Raw genomic sequence first — 25,136 nt, 5'->3', positions numbered from 1 at the left:
TCCCGCCCGAGGGTTCGGATCCCACATACAGACCGGTTCCCGCTCACTGGCTGAGCGAGGCGCGGGAGCAACACCGAGGGCTGCGATCCCGTTGCCGGTCCCTGGTCCGGTACGGGGGCAACACTGAGGGTTGTGATCCGTTGCTGGACACGGAAAAAGACAAAAATAAATAAATAAATAAATAAATTCTGGATGAGTTATAATACTAACAACAACAACAAAAAGAAATAGAATTTTTAAAAACACTGATGAATATTTATATAGTCTTAGAGTAAGACATTTTTCTAAATAAAATATAAAACACTTAAGCCATAAAATTCATAATCCATATAATATTTGACAACATAAAAAGGTAAAACTCTATTCAAAAGACGTAAGATGGTAGATGGGGCAAGAATTAGAAACAAAAATAGCAAAGGCTTAATATTCACAATATGTACAAAATTCCTAGATATCAGTCAACAGCCAGGTAGTCCAGTAGAAAAATGGGCAAAGAGTATATACAGGCATTTCTCAAAAGGAATGTAAATGGAAAATAAACTTATAAAAAGAAGCACAATTTTACCCATCACTGCCAAAATGCAGTAGGAATTGCTTTTCAATTCTTAAACTGAAAAACAGAAAGACTAATAAAATCAAATGATGATGGTACAGATAAAAGGACACTTTCATACACTGCTAAGAGAAAATACAACTTTTTCAGAAGGGGGTTAGGTAGGAGTAATCAAAACATAAAAAAAAAAAAACATATTGTTAGACCCAGAAATTCCATACCTAAGATCAATTTGCAGAATATTCTTTGCATAGTTATAAAGTTTTATGTAAAAGGATGTTCACTGCACTAATGTTCAAACTTGTGGTGATTATAGAAAATGAATAGCTTTATATGAGCCAACATGAAAAGCCCTCCAAGTAATATGTTAAGGCAAAGAAATTAGTTCCAGAATGATACATATATGTCATAAAACCATTCACTTTTAAATATACTTATCTCCCAGATGGTTAGCTGAAGCCTTGTACTTTTCTCCAAACTCTTCCCAAAGGAACAACTTCTTATACAAAAACATCAGTATGAAATATAAATGTAACTGAAGATTTTACTAGGGAGATGAAGGAGGTGGAGCATTTCGCTTGTAAACTTCCCATTTGATCTACCACTTTGGAATCTCTTCTCAGCCTCAGGCCACTGAGTGACATCACACTCCCTCTTTCCTATTCAAACGGTTACCTTTCCCCATTCTGACCTCCCATCCTCCTGACACCAGATCTGCTGGTGCCTTGATCTTGAACTATCCAGCCTCCAGAACAGTGAGAAATAAATGTTTGTTGCTTAAGCCACCCAGTCTAGAGTATTCTGTCATATTAGTCCAAACTGACTAAGACACTCACCTTCTCATTTTTAATTTTCTATACTCAAACCCCTTACAATTCGTAACCTAAAGTATGTCAAAGTTATTATGCTGAGGATAAAAGTTGTGTTTTACTCAGTCTACAAAATATCTTCCAGTTATTAAGATCACTGGCCTTCAAATATAGTGGTAGATGTGATAATAATTAAGAAACAATTTGTACAAATAATGTGCACAGTTTTTAATACACTGGGGAAAGCCCAGAAGTATATCCACTGGGGAGGGTACGGGAATTGTGGCAGGCAAGGAGAAGGTGGCTGGTAGGGACGATAATGTGCACAGTTTTTAATACACTGGGGAAAGCCCAGAAGTATATCCACTGGGGAGGGTATGGGAATTGTGGCAGGCAAGGAGAAGGTGGCTGGTAGGGAGTATTACAACCTAAGTTGCAGAACTGGTTACCATGCATTCATGTATAATGTTAAGAATTTATTCTCATAAGATGTCTACTGAAAAGGAAAAAAAGCAAACTTTTAAAAATGTAATTAAAAAATGTCAACTCTCTCTTCTCCAATATTTCTCCTTTGTGGCTATGAGAAAGTTAGGATATTAGTGTACACCAGATTAGGCAGGTCAAGTGAAGAAAGGTGGGAGGGATGTTCCTCTATGAAGGTCAGAAAATAAAAGGACATCACTGACTTGGCAGTAAGTGGGCTACAAGCTGAATATTTATCTCAGAGTCAGAAATAGTTCAGAAAAATTAGAACAGTGCAGTATGTTTAAATTAAAGGTTTAAAAAACACTTAGATATTTCAGGCTGCTAAACTCAATCAATGTAGAAGAAATACAACAATGATTTATCAGTATATCACAAGATCGTTAATGCACTCATGAAGGCAAGAAAGAGAAAAGTGTACAGAAAGGCAATACTGCAAACATTGCCATATATATTGCAAATGTATATTTAGAAGAAATCACTTCACACCTTACAACTATGATTTAACTAAGAACATTAAATATTATTTACTTGGAATAATTTTTCATAGATTTTATTATTCAGAAAATACCTGCCACATTCAAAGCACACTGTGGTCAATAGGTGCTGTGAATTAAAGTACAGTATCTATCTTCAAAGTTTATAGTCTAGTATGAGAAATAAAGTGCGTATGTTAGAAATTGGAACCCTTGTACACTATTGGTGGGAATGTAAATTAGTAGAGCCATTATAGAAAACAGTATGGAAGTTCTCCCCCAAATTAAAAATAGAACTACCAGATGATCAGCAGTCCCTTTTATGGGTATATATCCAAAGGAAATGAAATCAGTATGTCGAAGGGATATTTGCACTCCCATGTTCACTGCAGCATTATTCACAATAGCTGAGGTATGAAATCAACCTGAGAGCACATCAGTTGAATAAATGGATAAAGAGATGTTGTATATATAAACAAAGGAATACTACTCAGCCTTAAAAAAGAAAGAAATCCTGTCATTTGAGACAACATGGATAAACCGGAGGACATTATGCTAAGTGAAATTAGCCAGGCACACAAAGACAAATACTACATGATCTCACTTACATGTGGAATCTAAAACAGTCAAACTCACGGAAACAGTAGAGTGGTTGCTAGAGGCTGGAAGTTGGGGTGAAGGGATGGGGGGAGGGGAAAATAGGGAGCTGTCACCCAAAGGATACAAAGTTTCAGTTAGACAGGAGAAATAATTTCTGGAGATGTACAAGCATAGCACAGCATGGTGACTATAGTCAATAATGTATACCTGAAAACTAAGAAAAAACATCTTTTTTATCTTATTTATTTATTTTAATTGACAAATAAAAAGTGTATATATATGATGACCAAGAGGATACTCTGACATATGTATACACTGTGGAATGACTATGTCAAGCTAATTAACATAACTATCACCTCACATAGTTATCATTCTTTGTGGTGAGAACACTTAAAATTGAGAGTAGATTTCACATGTTCTTACTATAAAAAGAAAAATTATTAACTATGTGAGGTGATGGATATGTTAATTAGCTTGATTGTGGAAATCATTTCAAAATGTATACATATGTTAAAATCTCATAATATACACCATAAATATATACCATTTTAATTTGCCAATTATGCCTCAATAAAGAAAAAGAAATCTAAAAAACTTTTTTTAAATAAATTGTGCTTTCTATCTCATCATACATTTATGAAAAATAACAATTTAAATAGGGTAAGCAATTTGCTATTAGCTAAATGAGCTTTGGATAATGACTGGTATCTGTTGTTCCCTCTGCCATGTTCAAATCCTGCATGCCCCTCATAATATGAGCATCCCATCCTTGTGAATGTGCTTCTAGAATACAAAGATAGGTAGTTTTGTAGATTATAACACTTTAAATGAATGCATACTACTTCACCTAAAGCACACCTGAAGAACAGCAACCTGATGCAAAGGTCAAGGAAAAAGTGGCTGTGATATAATTATTGAGTGACTGTTTCTTGGTCTCCAACTTGGCACTTGTCTTAAGAGATTTTCAAGGGTATTTTTTTAACTATGTGAAATTTATGCCGTATATTCTGGTTTTAAAACCTAATCCATGATCTTTTTAGGGACAGACCTGTCCTTTTATTTAAGGTCTAACAGAATTTCACCTAGGTAAAGTCTGAATTACATTGTCTTCCAAATCTTTTGACCATGACCAAAGAAATATTTCTTACATTGAAATTTAACACACACACACACACACACACACACACACACACACACACACACACACACGTATTATTTCACTAAATTGCCTTTACTCTTATATTTTCTGTCCTATTGTTTTAATGGCTATTCATGATCCAGTAAATTGATTTCAAAACCCACAAAGTGGTCATGGCCCAGAGTTTGAAAATGACTGGATGAGACATTACTAAGAGAGGCTGAGAGGAATTATTTCAGGAGAAGTTGTGACTAGATTTTCTCATAGGCTTCTAAAGTTTTGTCCCTGGAAGGCTATGTAAACGGTCAGAAAAGAAGGTCCTTTACTTGAACAGACACACACCTGTCCCGAAAGAGCATGTTTATGACTTCATCATTGCAAAACTCTTCTGTACTCACTTCCATCATCAGGCAAGTATGATGGAACCTGCCAGCTCCAGAATCCAAGACAACTTGGTCCATCTAAACATCCATCCTAATAGCAGGAGGAGGGAAGCACTGTATACCTCCTATAAATTTTGCTTTGCATTAAATTTGATAGGAAACAAAATGAAGAGTGAAGACTGACCAGTTTCCATCTCCTGTGGTTCTAAAATGTCTGTCCAATTGCAATTTTAAAAATCTAAGTATAGTTAGATTCAGATAAATGATCCCTTATTTTAGCTAGATCCTAAAATACAGCTACGAATCAAATCAAATGATGATCAGAAAAGATGGAGAAGAAAAACTAATTTGACCTTTTGGGCTTACATAACTAGCAAGATGATAAAATGACTAAGAAAGTTTTAAAAATAGAAATCAACCCTTAGAAATTTCACATTATACTGTCATAATCACAATGAAAGATAATATTCCTTTTTTCAAGCAAATCTAAATGTTAAAAGAAAAGAATTGATCCCAAATAAATCATCTAAATATAATAAAAATGCGTAAGTTACAAACTCAAAAAACTAAGAGAATAATTGATTTATTTAAAATAACCACCCTTTGGCATGCCACACAATGAAGATCAGAAAGACCCTTAATGTTTTTTTTTCCCCTATTTCCTTGGCATATCCTTATTTTCAGTGTCCTAACTAGCCATTGATGAATAACAATGGAAGAAAAGATTGATTTGCTTTTTCTACATCATTCTTGGAGAACAGTTCGCATTATTTTCACTTAACATTACCAGACATATGCTAGGATCATAACACGGTGAGAAACATGTTGGTCTGGAGCAGAAGGACTGAATGTGCTTTCCACTTTGGAAATTATGGGCATCCTTGTTTCTATCCTTCCCAAGACATCATTATTACTTTCATATGATTTATGGCTAGAAGTATGAGAGATGGTACAAAGATCCTGTGCCAAATTCCCATATGGCATATAACAGAAGCCAAACTGTAAAAGACTCATAAATGTGTATAGATCAATTTCATCAAAGACAGGAGCAAGTGGGTTCCAGAAACTGAACAGGAAACTAGCCTGATAATTTTTTACAATCACGTAATTCCAAAGCAGCAGTAATGCATGCATTCCTGCGCCTGAACATATAATGCTTGAGTTAAACATAAGGGTGGTAAGCAAGAAATTCAGCAGAAACAATTTGGGACACTTTCAATCAACGCTGTTTATTCTTTGGTAAATCTGCCTTTTTATTTTTTTCCATTCGCATGGAAGGCTGAAATTTATATCATAATTTTTTAAATGATTTCAAAAGAGATAAAGTGATGTGTTTGGAAGGTCCCCATAAACACTGAAATAAATATAATCCCCACGGAATATCACAAGTAAAAAAATAAGTAACAAGTTATTTTAAGAGATTATATATATATTATTTAATAGCATTCTAAAATATATCAACCAAACGAAATCAATAAGCAAATGTCTGTCACATCACAAATGTTTTTACATGCATTTCTGAGATGTTGACTATCTTTGAACAAATTTTCTGAATTTAACTCAAACATTATTTACTATCTACACAAATTAGAAAAGATAAAACTAACACATTCAGAAGAAAGAACTTGAGCAAAGATAAAGTGTAAGAAATGTAAATGAAAATTAGCAGAAGAAACTGAGATTATAACTTCAAGAGAATCCTAGTAGAAAGGAGAAAGAGGAAATTAGAGAGGTCATGCAGAATGAAGGCAAATGTCGAGCTGTTTTAGGTATGGTTAAGGCAGAGAATAAAAGGATATAAAGCTGGAGACGTAGGTTGAGGTCATGGTGTCTTAATGACAGGAGAAGGTACGTATACCATAGTTTATAAAGCCATTGGAAATCTACTTATAACATCACAGTACAAGAATGATATACCAGGGTTAAGCTTTGGGACTATTTACCTGGCAGGATGGATTACAGTGAGAAGTGATTAGTACCAAGAAGCCTAATTAATTGGGTATAGAGTGATCCAGAGGAGAAGTAACCAGACATCGGAATCGTAAAGGAAGGGACGATTGTGAAGGCGATGAGATAACAGAGAGGGGAGAGTCATTATGACCTGGTTTCTAATTTTATAAAGAGGCCAAGACTGAAGAAAGAGACTGAAATAATTATACACTTTTGTCATTAGCAGAAAGAAAAAAGTCCAAGAGAAGTTATCTGGGGCACACTGAATTCATTATGTTAAAAAGATGCCCAGTTATATAACAAGTATGCAGTTTAAAATGTGGGTTTGAAGCTTGGGATTAAAGAAAATAAATCATTTGGCATTCATCAGTATGGAGTTGACTGCAGAAGTCATGGATGTAGCTGACATTTCTTAGGAAGAGTAAACATAGAAGAAGTCCACAGGCAAAGCATCCAGGATAACCTCCTGGGGTGGGGGTGAGGGTGAAGTGGGGGGAAGGAAAACCAAAAAAAATACGCAGAGAAATTGGCAGAAGATCTAGCAAAGTATACTACAAGGACATCAAAGATGAAGAGAATTTCAAAGAGATAAATGAGCAAAAGTCAAACTTATACAAAGACAGAAGAGAATAAAGACTTTGCAATTAGTATAACCCCAGGGCCCACAAAATTGATTTAATAGCTGAGAGTTTGGAAACAAAGGATGACATTTTATTTAAAAGAACAATTTCAATAGAGAGTGAAAGAGAAAGGAGGCCACAAGGGGTTATGGCCTGAGGGAGTGGTTACAGAGTAGAAGCAAGATCTTCTCCAACTGTTCTGAAACGTATGGCATGTCCCAGATATACAAAAACTTCTTTAAAAGATAAACAATTGGAAATCATATCGGTAAATTAGTAAGAAAAATATATACATATATGAATAAGTTTTTACCTTTTTGTGATTCTTTACAGAGTAGAAGCAAGATCTTCTCCAACTGTTCTGAAACGTATGGCATGTCCCAGATATAAAAAAACTTCTTTAAAAGATAAACAATTGGAAATCATATCGGTAAATTAGTAAGAAAAATATATACATATATGAATAAGTTTTTACCTTTTTGTGATTCCTGTAAACATTTCTGTGGGCAAATCCCTTTCCACACAGCTTGCATTTGTAAGGTTTATCTTCACTGTGTATTACTTTGTGGGCACCCACTTGATCGAGCCTCTTGAAAGATTTATTACAAATTTCGCAATTATACGGTCGTTTTTCTGTGAAAAATGAGTGGAGACAATCTCATATCTATATAAAAGTAAAGGATAAAAAGGGAACCATCCTTACCTTATATTACTTATGACTAAGTAAACTAAAACATGGTCAAACAACTAAACAAAATCTACCACCCAGTCCATCTTCCATCTAGCTTAGATATGTGAGTCAATTCACAAATGATGAGTTTTTTTACAGACCTATTTTGTAAACTTAATGTATAAACTAGCTTAGATATAAAGAAGTTTTTTTTAATTGAAACATAATTTATGGTATATATCTGTGGGGTACAGCATTAAATATTGATACCTGTGTGCATTATGAGATGCTCAAATCAGGATAATCAGTATGTTCGGATATAAAGAAGTTTTTTTTAATTGAAACATAATTTATGGTATATATCTGTGGGGTACAGCACTAAATATTGATACCTGTGTGCATTATGAGATGCTCAAATCAGGATAATCAGTATGTTCAACATTATACAACGTAATCATTTTTTGTGGCCCTTCAACAATTTCGCAGCAAGAAGAAGTAGTTTAAATTCAAGGAAGAAATCCTATTTCCGGGTCAAAATATGTGCTAATATGTGTAAGTCTAAATCAGGGTCACAACCCCAAATGCTAAGAGTAGCTTGACATCGATGGAAGTAAAGGACAGAGCTGTCTCTTGCTGGGCCACACAGACTCTATGCAGGTATAGCTTCCAGTTCTCAGCAGGAACTATACAGTAGATTGGTATGTAAAATTCTCATTTATGCAATATTCATATAACATTGACAACTAAATTAAAAAAAAATACTGCATGTATCAAACAAAGCATATCTGAAAGGTAAGTTTTTGATCTCTGATTTTAATTCACTAAAATACCTATATCTATTGCCAAACAAAGCAGATATTTAAAAACATTCTGACTTCAATGGTGTCAAATTACAGACCTAAACTCTAGAAAGAGACTCCGTAGAGCAAAACTTATTTTCAAAAGCTCATTTAAAAAAAAAAAATCTATATAACAGTCCTATCACTCAAACTTGCTTAAAATGAAACTATGGCTTTAAAAATTTATGTTCTCAAACGTACTAATAAATTTCTCACATTTATTAAGACCTTAGTTAGAATGTAAAAATAATTAGAAACAGGAACTATAATTGCTGAATCCCTACTAAATGTCAGGCACTGTACTAGCATGGTACACAAATAATCTCATTTAACTTTCATAGTTATTTTAAAAGGTAGGCATTAATATCCCACTTTACAGATGAAGAATAAAAAAATTGAGACTCAAGGAGGAGTGACAAATTAAATAGTGACCTTGAAGATGTTCAATAACATTTTAGTCCAATCACCTTTGCTTTATAAACAAATTGAGGTCTACAGAATTAGGTAACTTGTTCAAAATCACATGACTAGTTGATAGCCAAACTAGAAGTTATAGCCAGGGCTCCTTATTACCACTCTTAGAGCTCCTGAAAAATGAAAAAGTAATTCTTTTGTAGTGAATTCAATATAAATGAAAAAGTGTTGTTTACCTGAGTGAGTGATCATATGACGTTTTAGCTGATTAGCTGAAATAAATTTCTTCATACATTCTTGACAATCAAATATCTCATGAATCTGCAAAAGGTTAAGTGGACAATTAAATCAACTGTTAAAACCTAATAAATTACACACAGCCCAAGCAGAAATGTAAACATGTGGACAGGTGCTACTAAAATATCCAAACTATCCATTATAATTCAGCCCTAATTTGTTCATACTATCCTATATAAACTGAAAATTTAATGAACATAAGTTACCTAGTAAACACATATTATTAAAAGAAAACATAAGATTCACAGTACTTAAATGTATAATATAGCTGACCTATTTGGTGCATATTAAATTTATAATCTGTAAAAAATTATACCTAGTATATATTAATTATTTTATTGTTGTGTACAAATATAGACTTGGAAACATATAACCTGCAGGTAATAATATTCCCTTTATAGTAACCCACAGTATTTTAAACTTCAGTGTATGTAGTACAGAGCAAAACATTAATTACAGTGAAAATCCAGAAGATGTATGATTCTGGAAAGCATTTAGTTCACAGTAAAAGTCTCACATGATAAAAAGACCACAGTAAAAATCTGGGGAGATGTAGGTCAAAGGATACACAGTAGCAGATATGTAGGATGAGGACTCTATTTAATAACAGTGTATTGTCTTTAGGATTTTTGCTAAGTGAATAGATTATGGTTATTCTTGCCTTGGGGCTGGGGAGGGGATGGGTAACTGTGAGATGATGGACATGTTCATTTGTTTCACCATAATGACCATTTTACTATATATATATATATACATGTATCTCATAACATCATGTTGTATACCCTAAATACACACAATAAAATTTACTTAAAAAAAAAAAAACATAATAAGAGGAGATATAACTTTAGCAAACAACTAGCTAATACAAACATTATAAGTAAATACTGAATTAGTCTTTCCTTCCCAGAAACTAAATCAGAGAAATTGAATAGGCAGTACGAAAAATAGGAGCCCAGTTAATTAGAAATAATGTGCTCAATTCTAAAAGGAATGTATTACATGAAGCCTTATATCAGAAATGTTGACCATCCCTATGAACAAGAGCATCACACTATTTCACTGAGTATTCAAAAATGATTTTGGTGAAGTCATGTTTTTATTTCAGCCTCATTAAAGGTATAACTCACAATACTAAACCCCAGACAAGCAAAGGACCTTCTGCAAGAACCTAAGGTGGTAGTTGTCCCTGCAGAATAACCAGAGACATGACAGAGTGTCATGATCAAGATCAAGGCAGAAGACCCTAAAATGGTATGACACGTGAGTAATGAGTGGAAGACAAGGTTGTCCCCAGATAAATGGTTCCCTTAACCTAAGTAGCCCTGGAAGGACTCAAGGAAGGGAAATGAACAGAGGGGAAAAGGAAGGGAAATGAACAGAGGGGAAAAGGGAGGGAAACAGAAGCTGGTGCAAGGCTAACAATCCCAGGTCTGCAGCCCTGGCCTTAATTGTATGTCCAAGTATATGGCAGGTGTAAGGCTGCCAACCCACCTCTGCTTCTGTCAGGTCTCACTCCTTGTGAGTCAATAAACTCAGTTGTGGAAAGCAGGGAAAAGGCAGAGAAACATGACAGAAGCTGAAAGATGTCATTCCACTAGAGTCTGACTTAAACCCTCTGCTTAGATGCACTGGTATCTAATCTTGATCAGGAGATATCTGGAGTCCAGAGAGTCCCATTGTTCCTCAGAAAGCAGTGTGGGATCTGTACAACTGCCTACACAAGTCCTTAGAATGCCAGTACCACATAGCATAAAAGAAAAATTTCTAGCCTGAGACATGTTAAAGACAGCCTCTTCTGTCATCAAAGACCTTCACGGTGGCTTCAGTTGAACACCTATGTTTGAGGAGCAATAATATGATGTTTAAAAGATAGTAAGAGCAGATTTATATTCTTAAACTCTATGTTTCTGCAATACATAAATTATGTAATACATAATTATGTAATACATAATTTTATAATGATGCTCTATACAAGACACCAAAAAGACGATATGCCTTCTGAACCATACATAAATGAAATTGTATTTCATTTATTTTCATTTTTAATGTTAAATTTTTGTTGGTATATAAAATTTTTAAATTATTAATCCATATATAAAATGGTAACTGTTAAATAAAATACTGCAGAATATTATCAAATTTATTCACTTCGAACTCTCATGGCTTCTGAAACATGAAACATTTTCCAAGGTTAAGTTGAATTGATATTCCCAAAATCATAAAAAAGAGCATTTACTATACATGAAAGCACTTTTGCATTTACTATCTTATTTATAATGGAAAATTCAGGCTAAAACTATTTTCAAAACTCCTAAAAAAGGCTTCATGGAACAATCAGATATAGAGTGAAAATAACAGGTAATACTATTTAATTATGCCTACTACTAAGTAAAGCATATTTTCTAAAATTTCCTGTTTACCAAATTGATTAAGAGGGTAATATTTTACTATGCTATACTATACTATTCTATCTATATAAGATAGAAGAAACCCAATGTCCTGACTCCCAGTAAAGTGCTTATTCCACTATTTCTCCCTAAGGACCATTGTCATAAAGCACCATCTACTGGCAAGGTGAAATACTGCAATCAAACTCTATTAGACATTAGACATACCCAATTATAAGAGTAGTTAAAATTGGAGTCAATAAGAGCTGCCTATGGATCCAGAAAGGCTAAGTTTGAGGGGCTATGCTGTAATGGAGAAACATCCACATTAAGCTAGTAAGTTATTAACATTCTGCAAAGATGACTCCGGAGGCCTGAGCATCTGTATTCTACCACCACCAGTAGGATTTCCTTCTACCCAAGTATCCCTTTCAGGTAAAAAAAGGTGTCATATTAAAAAGAAACTAAATGGAAAAGAGGACATTACTCAGAAATATGTTCCACAGCCAATTTCGCTGAAACACTCTATTTGGGAAAATATCTTAAATTTCAAACTCTAAGACTTAAATAGATCAGGGAAATAAATCATAGAATTATAAAAGTAAGAGGGTGTTTAGAAAATATTTATTCCCGTTGATTTAATCTTTTTGTCTCAGATGATGGTTCTGCTTCAGAAACCATAAGGCTGATGGGGAGGGAGAAAGAAAGACCTAAAAGAAGGGGCATCTGGATTGGCATTCTGTGAAAAACTTCTTTTAAAAGTAGTTTCAGTACTTGCTTTGGCAGCACATACACTAAAATTGAAATGATACACAGAAAATTAGCACAGCTCCTGCACAAGGATGAAAAACAAATTCATGAAGCATTCCATATTTTTAAACAATATGATAAAATCACCACTTGGAAACTAGGGGAAAGAAAAAGTAGTTTCATGACACTCAGAGAACAAACAAAGAGAAAAACACTGATCAGCTCAATGTCCCATTTCATAAATGAGAAATCAGAGGCCCAATGTTACATGGAGAGTTAATGACAGAAGAAGAAATCCACTGTCCTGACTCCCAGTACAGTGCTTGTTCCGTTATTTCTCCCCAAGGATCAAAATCACTCAACATACAGGATATAACCTCAGAAATGTCAACACAATAATTTAACTATCTCATACGTTATAAGTTAAATTCAGAGCACATGGTTGAAGATACTGGATTAAAAATCGTATGTATATAAAAACAAAGACATAAAATCCACTTTACAAACCACAGCAAAAGTAAAATTTTACTTTCCCTATCTCCCCTCTCCTTGAGTATTAAATCACTAAAAAAAATTTCACACTCCTAGATACTAAAAGAAAAAAAAAGTGAAGTTAGAAAATGATCATTTACACCTTTGTTATAATAATTAAATATAATATGAACATTTTGAACCCCTGTAACGATGCAAACAAAAATCTAAACCCAGTTTTAATTCAATTTTACCATAAATTCTATTAATTAGTTGCTAATATTGTTAGAATAATTGCCACTTGTTTTTCAGATTAACTTTTCAAATCAAAATAACAGTAACATTTATACTTATTACAAACTATGTTAAATTAATTTTCTCCTAATACTGTGTAATCTCTTGTTTCTGCTAAAAGGACTTGGACATACAAATCTACGGGTACATCCTTTAACACATTAATATTAAGAAATAGAAAAGAAAAATGAAGTTCAATAAAATATTATGCTTGCAATTCATATTATTATTATATTACTTACAGCTTTCCAAAATGATGCAGCATTTGTCTTTGTTGTGACAGATTAAACTGTAATATGCATTCATTTCAGTACCCAAATGCCCCTGCCCAGCACACTATAAATACTAAAAATGTATGGTGTCCTCACTGATTTGTATTTCCTGAACAAACAGCTACTGATAAAGCTTGAAACAAAAGTGGATTGTTACAAGTGAAGGACTCAGCTAGACATGAAACTTGGCATTGAAGAAATATTTCTACTAACTCTACATAACGATAAAACAAAATAATCTTTTGCAATTTACTTTTCTGCATGTTAGTCTTGCTTTCTAGAATGTCAGTACTTAAATTAATGACAAAGACCTGTCTTATCAATATTTTAAAAATCAACTAAAAATTTACATGGCAGACATTATAAATGACTAAAAAATCTCATATTGTGATAAAAGTTAATCTTTGTCTAACTGACCTTTCTATGTTCTTGTAGGCTTGATGCTGAAGAACACTTTTTATTGCACACTGAACATATGAGCTTTTTCTTAGGATCTCCTAAAATAGAAACAAAATACCATTATGATTTAAATGAAACTATTAGGAGGAGCAACAGACAGTATCTCTAGGTGATACATAATCTCATCTTCATAATTTAGAATTCTATATCGTTCCATGTTGTATATACATCCATAAAACTCATATAAAGAGTAAGATATATCTTAAACCCTTTTTTTATTTGAGAAATCTTTAGCTTTGTATGCCATTTTCTATACAGATAAAATAGATCTTTCACATTTCCATGTACTAACATAGTATTAAAAGAGAAAAAAGCACATTTCCATGAAAAACTCAAATCAACAGTAAAATTAACCAAATGTGTTTATAACAGAAAAAATTGGATCTATTAATTCATAAATTAATTTTGCTACTTCCTTTACATTTCAACAGAATATTTTATTAAATCAGCTGGGTTTTTAAAGATGGCATTCATAGATTTTTTGCAGCACTCGACTCTAGCAAAAATCTATGAGCACACACTTTATCAAATTAATGATAAGAAACAGAATAAAGTAAAATCAAGTACAATAAAACATTATATTGGCAATTCATATTATTGTTATGCAAATCAAAACAAAGCCCAATTTTGTCTTCCTTACATAGTGATTATGTTTATAGTCCATTTCATATTCTCGGCGGTTACAGAAATGAAGAGACTCAAGAAAACATTTTTTAAAATGTAATAACAGTATCCATCACAAATAACCACAAAATGTTTTTCTTCAACTTTTCATTGATTGATTTCAAATATAGATGGTCCCCAGCCTATGATGGTTCAACTTGATGATTTTTCGACTTTTTGATGGTGTAAAAGCAATACTCATTCAGTAGAAACCGTGTTTCAAGAACCCATTACAAGCATTCTGTTTTTCACTTTCAGTATAGTATTCAATAAATTACATAAGATATTCAATACTTGATTATAAAATAGGCTTTGTGTTAGATGGTTTTGCCCAAAAGCAGGCTAATGTCAGTGTTCTGACCACGTTTAAGGTAGGGTAGGCTAAGCTATGATGTAGAGTAGGTTAGGTGTATTAAATGCATATTTAACTTACAATATTTTCAACTTACGATGGGTTTATAGGAATGTAACCCCATTGTAAGTCGAGGAGCATCTGTATACAAAAAGTAAACATATGGTATAACGAACCACCATGTATCCATCACTGGGCCACAACAATGACTAATCCATGGCCATTCCTGCCCCAACCCCATATACTCCCCACTTCTCTATTATTTTGAAGTAAATACAAAACAAGTAAAAGCCATATTACAAAGTGATGTGATTTTATTATAGGACTGTGTTTATGAAGGAGAAACACTTTTAGGAAAAAGAAAGTATGAATTTTTATCTCAGTATTCAAGATACCTATTCTGTTTAATGCGCTGTTTTAACATGCTAAATATTATAGCCAAGAAAATTTTTCTTGGTGATTGACAAGTAATAAGGCTACTAAAGGAAAAAATTCTCCCAAGAAAAATGGATATTTGACAGCATATATTTGGTCATCGATTCCCTATACATATCTATTATGCATGAGGGGCCACTGAGAAAGAAAATCCCCTCTTTTCCAGCTCCCACTAGTTGGGATTGCCCATTTTCCACCCACAACCTTTTATTGTCCTGTCCCACCCCTCATAGCAGCTGCCCCTTGACAGTAGGTCCTGTCTTTTCCCATTAGGTAGATCAGAAGAGAGGAAAAAAAGAACATTTCCCCAAGCACCCCTCTCCATTTACCCCTGTACTTCTGCCACTGCCCCTGCTGCAGGTATCAACAGTAACACACTAAATCCCCATCCCCACCCTTCAAACTTCTCTCTCCTCTTCAACGTCTTCTCTTCTTCAACCTAGAAGAGAAATCCTGCTTCCTTAAGAAGAAATACAGGAAAAGTTTATTACTGTTCATCCGAGAATGTAGATAAACGTTATCTCCCATATATACAAAGATCCTTTGTTAACACCCACAAAATCTAAGCAAAAGAGAAAGATGAGAAGTGGGCTGAGGAACCCAGCCCCTTCACTATTTCCTTGTAGGTAACTGTGAAGGTTCTCACTACCCTCCCAGCTTCCCTAGGTTCAAGGACAACAGTACCTACAAAGCCATAACTAGATTTTATACTGTTTTAGTTTTCTTGCACTCAGTTAAATCTGGTGTTGACTTCCACATTCAATTTTCCAAAATATTCAGGAACACATTACTTGTAGTTGGAGGCAATGGTAAAAAAATTAATACAACTGTACTGAAAATGTAATCACATAAATACCCAAGTTTCAACACACTGTACGTGTTTTAGTCTGTTTGGTGTTGCTATAACAGAATACCTGAGACTGGGTAATTTATAAAGAAGAGAGGTTTATTTGGCTTACGATTCTGGGACAGCTGCATCTGACACGGGCCTCAGGCTGCTTCTACTCATGGTGGAAAGTGGCAGGGAGCTGGCAAGTACAAGCAGATCACATGGCGAGAGGAAGCAAGAGAGAGAGAGAGAGAGAGAGGAGGTGCCAGGGTCTTTTAAACAATCAGGCCTCACGGGAACTAATCCAGAGAGAACTCACTCACTACCTCTCCTCTCCCAGGGAGGCATTAATCCATTCATGAGGGATCTGCCCCTATGACTCAATCAGTTTCCAACACTGCCACATTGGAGATCAAATTTCCACGAGTTTTGGAGGGGACAACACATCCAAACTCCATCAGTAGGTTAAGCATGTTTCTAGGAGCTGGTCTGAGAACCTACATACCACATGTTACTATTTCTATGGAAAAATGTGATCCATATTTAAAAATTCAGCTTCCCTCCTCTCAGCGTCAATTCATTTCACCTAACAAGGAACATTTGCCATCATTAGTAGAAGCTGCAAGACCTTGTCTTCCTTTGAATACCTTTGCCTTCTGCAATACAGGATTGTACGACCATATATGTGAGCACTGCTTTGCTTGGTATTCACAACAGGAATTATTCTTTCCCCAAATGTCTGTGTAGCTCATGGAAGAAAGGAAAGAAGCAAGAGAGAGACTATAAATGAGAGAATGAGATCATGTGCCAGCCCCATATTTACTATGCGTATCTTTTACTGCATATCTTTGGCTAAAATATAGAAAGATATCACATTTTATATGATCCACAACATAGAAAAAAATAATAAACAAAATTTCCTTTTATGAATTATTCCCTATAAAAACACCATGAATTTCTAGAATCAGTGATATTATAATATCCAAGGTCAATTACAAGAAGTCTCAAAGAAATTCTGCATATAGCACAACCTGAAGACCACATGCCCAGTAACCAGAATGCAAGTTTCCAGAGTTTCAGTGCACATCTGGTTTTTTACTCAGTTCAGCAAAGTTAACTTCAAAATTGACATAAAAGTTTTGTTACAATACATTGCAGACATAGACGGAGAAAATTAAGAACAGCATTTTAACCAGAATAGGATTTTTAAAAAAACCAAAAAACAAGTCTATCAATAAGCTATGCTTGCCTTTTGCAATCATAGCAAAGGCCCCAACATACTGAATTCTGAAAAATGCCATCTTCCCTAAGTCAGCCATACATTTCTTCAAAAGAAAAGAAAGAGACCAGAACATCATAAAGTCCTGGTGATGGGCACCAGCCTGAGGTGTATTTCACAAGGCCCTTCCTTCCACCACTCATAGCTTTCCTGCATAGCTAGAACTTAATGCGCAGCCCAAACCAACAATGCAAAGTTGGAGCCAGCACTCATGCTCATACTAGCCTCTATAACTTTATTATTTTAAAAGTAGATACTTTTTGGACAATGAACAAACACAGGATACCAATGCTGGGTACAGATTATCCTTTCCCCCTAAGTGTGAGAATAAACAAGAAGGAAAAAGAGAAATCCACTCTCCTCCTATCCAGAGACACATTTTCACCCACTTGCCAGAAGCCAAGAGCAAAAGTAAACACATGAGAAAAAGATATGCAGGGAAGGATATGCAGAGTTCCATGCACCTCAACCTCTTTTAAGGAGGAGCACTGAGGAAGTAAAAAGTTAACTTTAACAATATGGCCATCTGTTCAACTCAATGCAATAGATTCAATCTCTAAACCAAAATACATTTACTGACTGCCTACCATGGGCTAAGCAGATAAAATCTAAGTGACTAAATTCATATTTGTTTTATTGTTTAGCTAGCCATTAGAAGAAATTCAAATAGTATTTGCTCTATTCATCCAATTTAATTCCATATCAAAATGTAGTTAAGAATTTTCTCCAATATAGGAGAAATGTAAGCATTAAAAAATTGAATTTTACTGTAAAAATATTAAAGCAGAAGGACATCACTAGTTTCAGAATATGTGTACAACCATCAATTTAAACAATTTATGAAAGAGAAATTTCATATGCTAAAACATTAAAATTGTTATTTAAAAATATTAATTCTTAATGCACCTAACTACCAAGTACAACTAGATTCTAGCTTAGGTGTACAGTTATGATTAATTCAGAGATGGGAAAAATGACAAATGCTGCTGAAATCACCTCGAAAAAGAAAAAATGTTTTGTGAAAGAAAAAAAAAATCCACTGCAAGAGCTCCACATCTGTGTGAAACACAATGGAAAAGCCAGCTCTCTCCCTGAGAGTGAGAATTAAAAACAGATCACTACAGCCTGGGGAGAGGAGGCCCCTTTAAAAATGACCCTCCAATGACTCCTCACCAGTGTGGACATTTTCCTGGTGTCTTTTCAGAGCATCCTTACTCTTCAGCTTCTTTCCACAGCTATCAGCCTTGCACACGAACCTAGCATCCCCCTGACAGGTCTCCTGGTGCTGCTCAAAACTGCAAGACAATCAGCAAAGAACAGAGAGAAGAAATGGTGAAGACATACAGTATTCAAACTTTACCAGCAGGCTTTTGTAATACATGCTCCCTAGTAGACATTCAAGGTCATCTCATGCATTACCTATGCAGGTAAAAAGGAAAGCATTTAAATTCTGTAGTGACGTAATCCTGAATCATTACAAAGCATGAAAATATACATGCAAAAAATAACCCAAAATTATATAACAGCCATCTGATAACTCTAGACACAAAACCTCGATGCTGAACTGAAGGAAGAATTGCAAACAGAGCACTGAAAACTTCGCGAAGAATCCTTCAGACTGCTTTTCGTTGTGCACTGAAGAACACTGAAGGGAAATAGACAAAAAAAAAGAAAGAGAGGGAGAAAAAAAAGAAATCTAAGACAAAAAAAAAATGACAATATGCCAACTCTGAATAAAGTCACATTCATATCACTCTTTTTGCCTCTTTAAATTTTTAGTAGTACTTTTTAAAACTATGAGCCCCAGTTCAGCAAGGGTATTTTTTTGTGTAGAATATACAATACTAAGTGCAATAAAAGCTGACTAGAACGCAGTTTTAAAGCCTATTTATTAAAAAGTATATAGGCCTTACTTGGTTTTTGAAAAACCTATAATAGAATGTCTAACTCTTTAATCTCCTGCTTTAATAAAACTTTTAACGTATTAAACATTTATTAAGTTTACGGTTTATGCAGAAATTTTTTATCCCAAATTTTATAAGCAAAAGCTAATGCATATAATATATGAATATAATATGCAATGTAGCATATTTTAGAATTTTACTTTAATAAAACAAAATTGTAACATTAAGCCCATGTTAAAGACTCTTTGTGCATATGTAAGGTGACATTCCATTAAAAAAAGTTTACAAATATATGCACCTAGTTTCTCACTTTTAATAATTCACAATCCTATAAAATATTTCAATAAAAGGATAACTTTATATGTTAATATAAATCATTAAAATAATAAAGGGTACAGAGCAATGTGTGGGATTATTTAATTCATTATATTATCTTATTGTGTACCTATTCATCTTTAAATTATTCCCCCAAAGTTGCTGTGAAATAAACAGTGCTTCCCAAATGTCCATGTATTCTTTATACTCTGAACTCTCTCCATTTCTTAAAGTTTTCTTTAACTGATTCCACAGGGAATATCAAATGCAGAACACTGAAACTTGATGTCACCTCAAAGCACTAGCTAAATTATGCATATCTGAATTTCAGATTAGTAAACCAATGAGCTTGATATTTAATGGCAGGTTATTAAATAGACAAAAACTGGTTAGTATAAACAATGTTCACTAATTAAACTTTATAATCAGAATACTTCAAAAATCAACATACTTACTAAGAAGAGTTAATGACAAAGCCAATGTAGAACACTTTAATCTCTCATGCATTCACATACACACAGATATGTACACACACACACACAACACATACACAACACATACACATACATACACAGGTTAGAAACTATGAGTCAAGCCAAATGGAATAGTCAAACAAAGTGTTAGCTTATAATTTTAAAGATATTCTTTAATATACGCACTGTCTTTGCAAAGCCTGCTTAACTGGGAATTTCTTCCCACAGTTCTTGCACTTAAATTCTTTCTCCTCTGTGGGCTTCTGGTGCAGTGTCTGAAGATGCTCAGCAAGAATCTCCTCACTGGTAAAACTCGATTCACATTGGGGACAGGCATAGTCCTCTTTACAGCCAAGGAGATCTGTACATTTTTAAGGAAATGTATTTATAAAAAAAAAAATTCAGAGCCAAGAGGTGCTCAATTTTACCCTCATTTTAAAATAAAAATTGCATTCAATGGTACCATATTAGTAAAGTCTTATTATTTCTATGAATATTAATAGTGTTGTTCACAAAAATATAAGTGTTACTAGAGAGAAATACATTATTTTTAAAGCCATTTTCTTTGTTTTTTACCAAACTAATACAAAATCAAATTCAATATTTACCCTATTATGTTAACTTTTCAAATCAAAGTTATTACAAATGTTGAATTGCAAAACAAAAGTTTTCCCTGAAATGGGTCATTTTTAGCTCCCTTTTCATTTCATAAGAAGAAAAATCCAACCGAGGCAAAGTATGTTGAATTACCAAAGGGAATCTCACATATTTGTGAAAAAAGCCTGGGGTCATAACAACAGCACTAATTACAGCAGGCATAGTGAGTGAGGCTCCACTCTCCCATGTGGACTGATGCAGCTCTGCCCGATTACCAAAGGGAATCTCACATATTTGTGAAAAAAGCCTGGGGTCATAACAACAGCACTAATCACAGCAGGCATAGTGAGTGAGGCTCCACTCTCCCATGTGGACTGATGCAGCTCTGCCCAGTGTGCTATTTAAACTACATATATTTTTTCTTATTATCAAATAAAATTAGATTTAGAAAATGTAAAAAATATGAATAAAATAAAGATCACCAATAATCCCAGCATGAAGAGACAACTGTTGTAATATATTTCCAAACCTCACTTGTCTTTTGTGCATACAGATTTTATGCACAGTCATAGGGACAGCTACATTTATGATCATACTTTATGTGCAATTTTATAAGTTGCTTTCTTTTCCCCATTTAACATCTTCTCAAGTCAATTTTTTTTCAGTTAAGGTACCATAATTTAACCAAACTCTCCATTGTTAGACATTTGGGTGGCTTGTTTGTTTCTTTTGCTGGTTTTTGTTTTTGTTTTGTTTCTTTGCTTTTATAGACACTAAAATAAAAATAGCAACAATACAAGTACCTGGCTCATGTTTTTAAAACTCTGTTTAAGTTTCTCTTGACTCTTTTTACAAAGATAATGAAAACTGGTATTTTAATAACTAAAGCAGAAGTCAGGGCAGAAATAGATAAGTAGGAGACTTATTTTTAGATTAAAATAATGAACACCGTAAGAACAAGCCCTGGGGATGATGGAGAAAAAAATAAATACAAATACAAAGAAAACACAGAAAAATACAGAAATAATTCCCATCACCCAAAATCTGACATTCTGAACAGCATAATGTGTGCTGAAAAAAGAACAGACTGAGCTGTCCTCACCTTCCCCTTAAATAATACGACTAAAATAAAGAAACAGAAGCATAAGCTGGTGATGATAAGAGAATGCTCATACTTTCTTGGCCAATGGCATACTGTTAGAAAAGAAAATTCATATGAAAAGCATCACTACCACCATGACTAATGAAACCAGTGTCACTTCCGAAGTGTCTGTGCTATGCAAAATGTAAAAATACTATGCAATTAAGTATCAGCCTGCTATGGTGTGAATGTTTCTGTCCTCTTAAAATTCATATGTTGATACCTAATTTCCAAAGCAAGAGTATTAGGAGGTAGGGACTTCAGCAGGTGATGGGCTCTGCCCTCATGAATGGGATTAGTGCCCTTATAAAAGAGGCCCAAGGGAGTTTGTTTGCCCCTTCTGTCATGTGTGGATACAGCTAGAAGGCGCCATCTATGAGGAATGGACCCTCACCATACACCAACTCTGCTGGATTGATCCTGGATTTCTTAGGCTCCAGAACTATGAGCAATAACTTTCTGTTGTTTGTAAATTACTCAGTCTAAGGTATTTTGTTATAACAGCCTGAATGGATGAAGACACAGCCTATTAAAAAAATGAGAATACAGATAATACCATTCCTATTTCCCTTAAACTTGCCTCAAGCATAAAACACACCATAATAGAATCAAGGCCCAATATGATTATTTCTTGGAGATTGACAAGTAAGTGACATCTATCTTCTGGACTGTAGAACTGATTTAAGCAGGTCTGACCTATGGTCATTGCAAATTTTTGGTCACCAAACTAGGACAACTTAGCAATCCTGAAGGCCTCTGTGATCAGAACAGAAAGAAATTCCCAGAAGCTCCAGATTCCCAAATGATTTCCAACAAAAGTGAGGCCCATGTATTGATCCCCAGAATCCAGCAGGGCCCTCCTGCACACCTCACCTCTTTATTCACCTTTTCCCATGTGCAGGTGAGAAAAAAAAGTCTCGGAGAGTTAGTGACTTGCCCAGAGTTACAAGACTGATTACTGGCAGAGCCAGTACAAGAGCATAAAGATCCTCACTACTCCTCACCCAATGCACCAGTGAGAGCTGAGAGAGCCAGGAGCTGCCCCAACACTAGCACTGCCTGACTTTGGCAGTCCTACAGGGTACACCCATCAGCCACCCCCAACATTCCTTTCCTACAGCAAGAAAGATAAGCACATAGCTGGATACTCTCTGACAGTAGTTTTTACAAAAACTAACTTTATTTTGAGAATACCATACTACAATGCAACTATAATTAACCACAGTCCAAACCATATTTCTTCTACAACTTTTATTCTCTCAGATCACCAATTAAAGATGTAATACCTTTTTTGCCAGCTGTTGATTGTCCTTTAGAATTTTCAACTTCCCCTTCTTTGATCACTGTCATAATTTGCTGTTCTTCCTCATCAGCCTCCATGTCACTGTCCAGGTAGCCGATGAGAAGCTCTGTATCTGTTTCTATATCTTCAACTGCCAAATAGAAAATGTTTTCTCCTTCCTGAAACAAAATGTTTTTAAAAATCCTGAACCATTTGTCTCTGATAGTAATTAAGAAATTATTTTGAGATATATTAATTGAGTACCATGCATCCATATAAAGTTACTATTACATTTCTTTATGTCTCCAATTGATCTACACTCTGAAAAAGGAAAAGTGACAATATTCAGTTACCTGGCAAATAAAGTACAAATACATATTATAAAAAGATAGTGACATTTATCCATATAAAGTGAAATAAAAATAATTAGGTAAAATTTTTAAAGTGAATTTTACATCATTAATCAGTCTTATGCAAGTAACACCTTGTTGAGGACTATAAATGCAATTTGTCAAGCAGTGATGTCATTTATACACCAGTCAGAGAGCAATGAGATATCAATGATTTTATTATGATCAAGATTAAATGCAGTACTGGAAAGAAAAAAAAGAAAACCTGTCAAGTTCCAACACAAACCAGAGGAACTGCAAACAAAATTCTTTATCTGAATTTCCAAAAAAGCTGGACCAGAAATTGAAAAAAGATTACAGACACCTGTGAGGTTCAAGGTGTTGACCGAGCCATCGTGTGTACCTCACCTCTTTGGTCTCCCTAAAATACCAGTGAAATGACAGAAGAAAGAATAAAAGAAAATAAGCTCTACCAACAACATACCAAAATTGAGAAAACTCTAGAAGACAGAAATCAGACATGGATGAAATGATAGATAACTAATGCAGATGAAACCTTAACCAATAACAGACACAGAGGAGGAATGCTGCAAAGAAGAACCTTCTTTCCAAGAAAACCCCAGAGAAACTTCATACTTGGAATCAAATGGTACAAAAAGCTCCTCTGGGCCTCAGGCCAATCGCCAGGGAGGCCAGATCTGGGGCTGCTTAGCAGGCTGTCCCCAGGAGAAAGCACCCAGAATTGCTCTCTTTCACATAGCTGAGGAGGGTTGGTAGTTTGGCTGAGGATAAAGAGAAGTAAAGCATAGCCTTGAATTTACTGAACCTTCATGATGGGCGGGAAGGAAAGGACAAAGAAAATAAGCTCCACCCAGGACTGTAATTGAAGAAAGCACAGAACACAGAACAAAACCTCCCTTCCTTTATCACAGCAATATCACAGCACTTATGTTAAGGGCAAGGAGGAGGAAGACAAAGAGAACAAAGGGAAGAGATAAGAGAGGACAGGGAAAGGCAGAGGGGAGCAAGAGGAGTGTGTAATGAGTGTATAATGTATGTGTATATGTATATATACACAAGCAGAACTCCCATGAAAAACTGGGAAGAAATGCACCAAATTATTTATACAGTTATCATTTTAAGGACGGGATCTTCTACATTCAATATTGTTTTAGTTTGGGGCTATTTTTAACAACAAACATATATTACTTTGTAATTAAAAAAAATCAATGTACATTAGAAAATTTCGTGAAAGAGACAGAAATGACAATCATATTCATCCAATACTGTGGAAGAGAAGCTTGATTCAAAAGTTCAAAGCACTGAAGCAAATCTAACCATTAGCTACAGTTAATTAAAGGACTTTTAAGTATACTATTTTAAAACACTCTTGCAGGTTTTCAACTTTCATACCTCCAGAAACATAAAAAGTTCTTTTTGTTTTTTGGCAGCTGGCCAGTACGGGGATCTGAACCCTTGAACTTGGTGTTACAACTCTATGCTCTAACCAACTGAGCTAACATGCCAGCCCAAAAAGTAAATTCTGTTTAAGAACAATGAATTAACTTCCTTGTGCAACAAAATTGTTACTCTCGGTTCAAGAAATTACTACTCTTGGTGCAAACAAAAACATACGGACATTCAGCAAAAG

At 34.5% G+C, this 25,136-nt stretch overlaps 1 protein-coding gene across 2 annotated transcripts in view; it reads right to left on the bottom strand.

The window, feature by feature from the left end:
* Nucleotides 1-25,136, bottom strand: part of PRDM5 (PR domain containing 5) — a 227,010-nt gene that overhangs the window by 106,790 nt on the left and 95,084 nt on the right. Inside the window, exons 4-10 of one of the 2 annotated variants that reach the window (XM_008579302.1) lie at nucleotides 23,140-23,314; nucleotides 20,302-20,476; nucleotides 18,976-19,068; nucleotides 18,597-18,718; nucleotides 13,824-13,903; nucleotides 9,172-9,256; nucleotides 7,488-7,645 (exon numbers count right to left, since the gene is read on the bottom strand). In XM_008579302.1, coding sequence (XP_008577524.1) covers nucleotides 7,488-7,645; nucleotides 9,172-9,256; nucleotides 13,824-13,903; nucleotides 18,597-18,718; nucleotides 18,976-19,068; nucleotides 20,302-20,476; nucleotides 23,140-23,314 — 888 coding nt within the window. The remainder of the gene's footprint in view (nucleotides 1-7,487; nucleotides 7,646-9,171; nucleotides 9,257-13,823; nucleotides 13,904-18,596; nucleotides 18,719-18,975; nucleotides 19,069-20,301; nucleotides 20,477-23,139; nucleotides 23,315-25,136) is intronic. The other variant, XM_008579303.1, reaches the window with a different exon arrangement.

Source organism: Galeopterus variegatus, unplaced genomic scaffold (genome assembly GCF_000696425.1).
Source record: "Galeopterus variegatus unplaced genomic scaffold, G_variegatus-3.0.2 Scaffold1852, whole genome shotgun sequence".
Lineage (NCBI taxonomy): Eukaryota > Metazoa > Chordata > Mammalia > Dermoptera > Cynocephalidae > Galeopterus > Galeopterus variegatus.
This window is presented reverse-complemented; position numbering and strand designations above follow the sequence as displayed.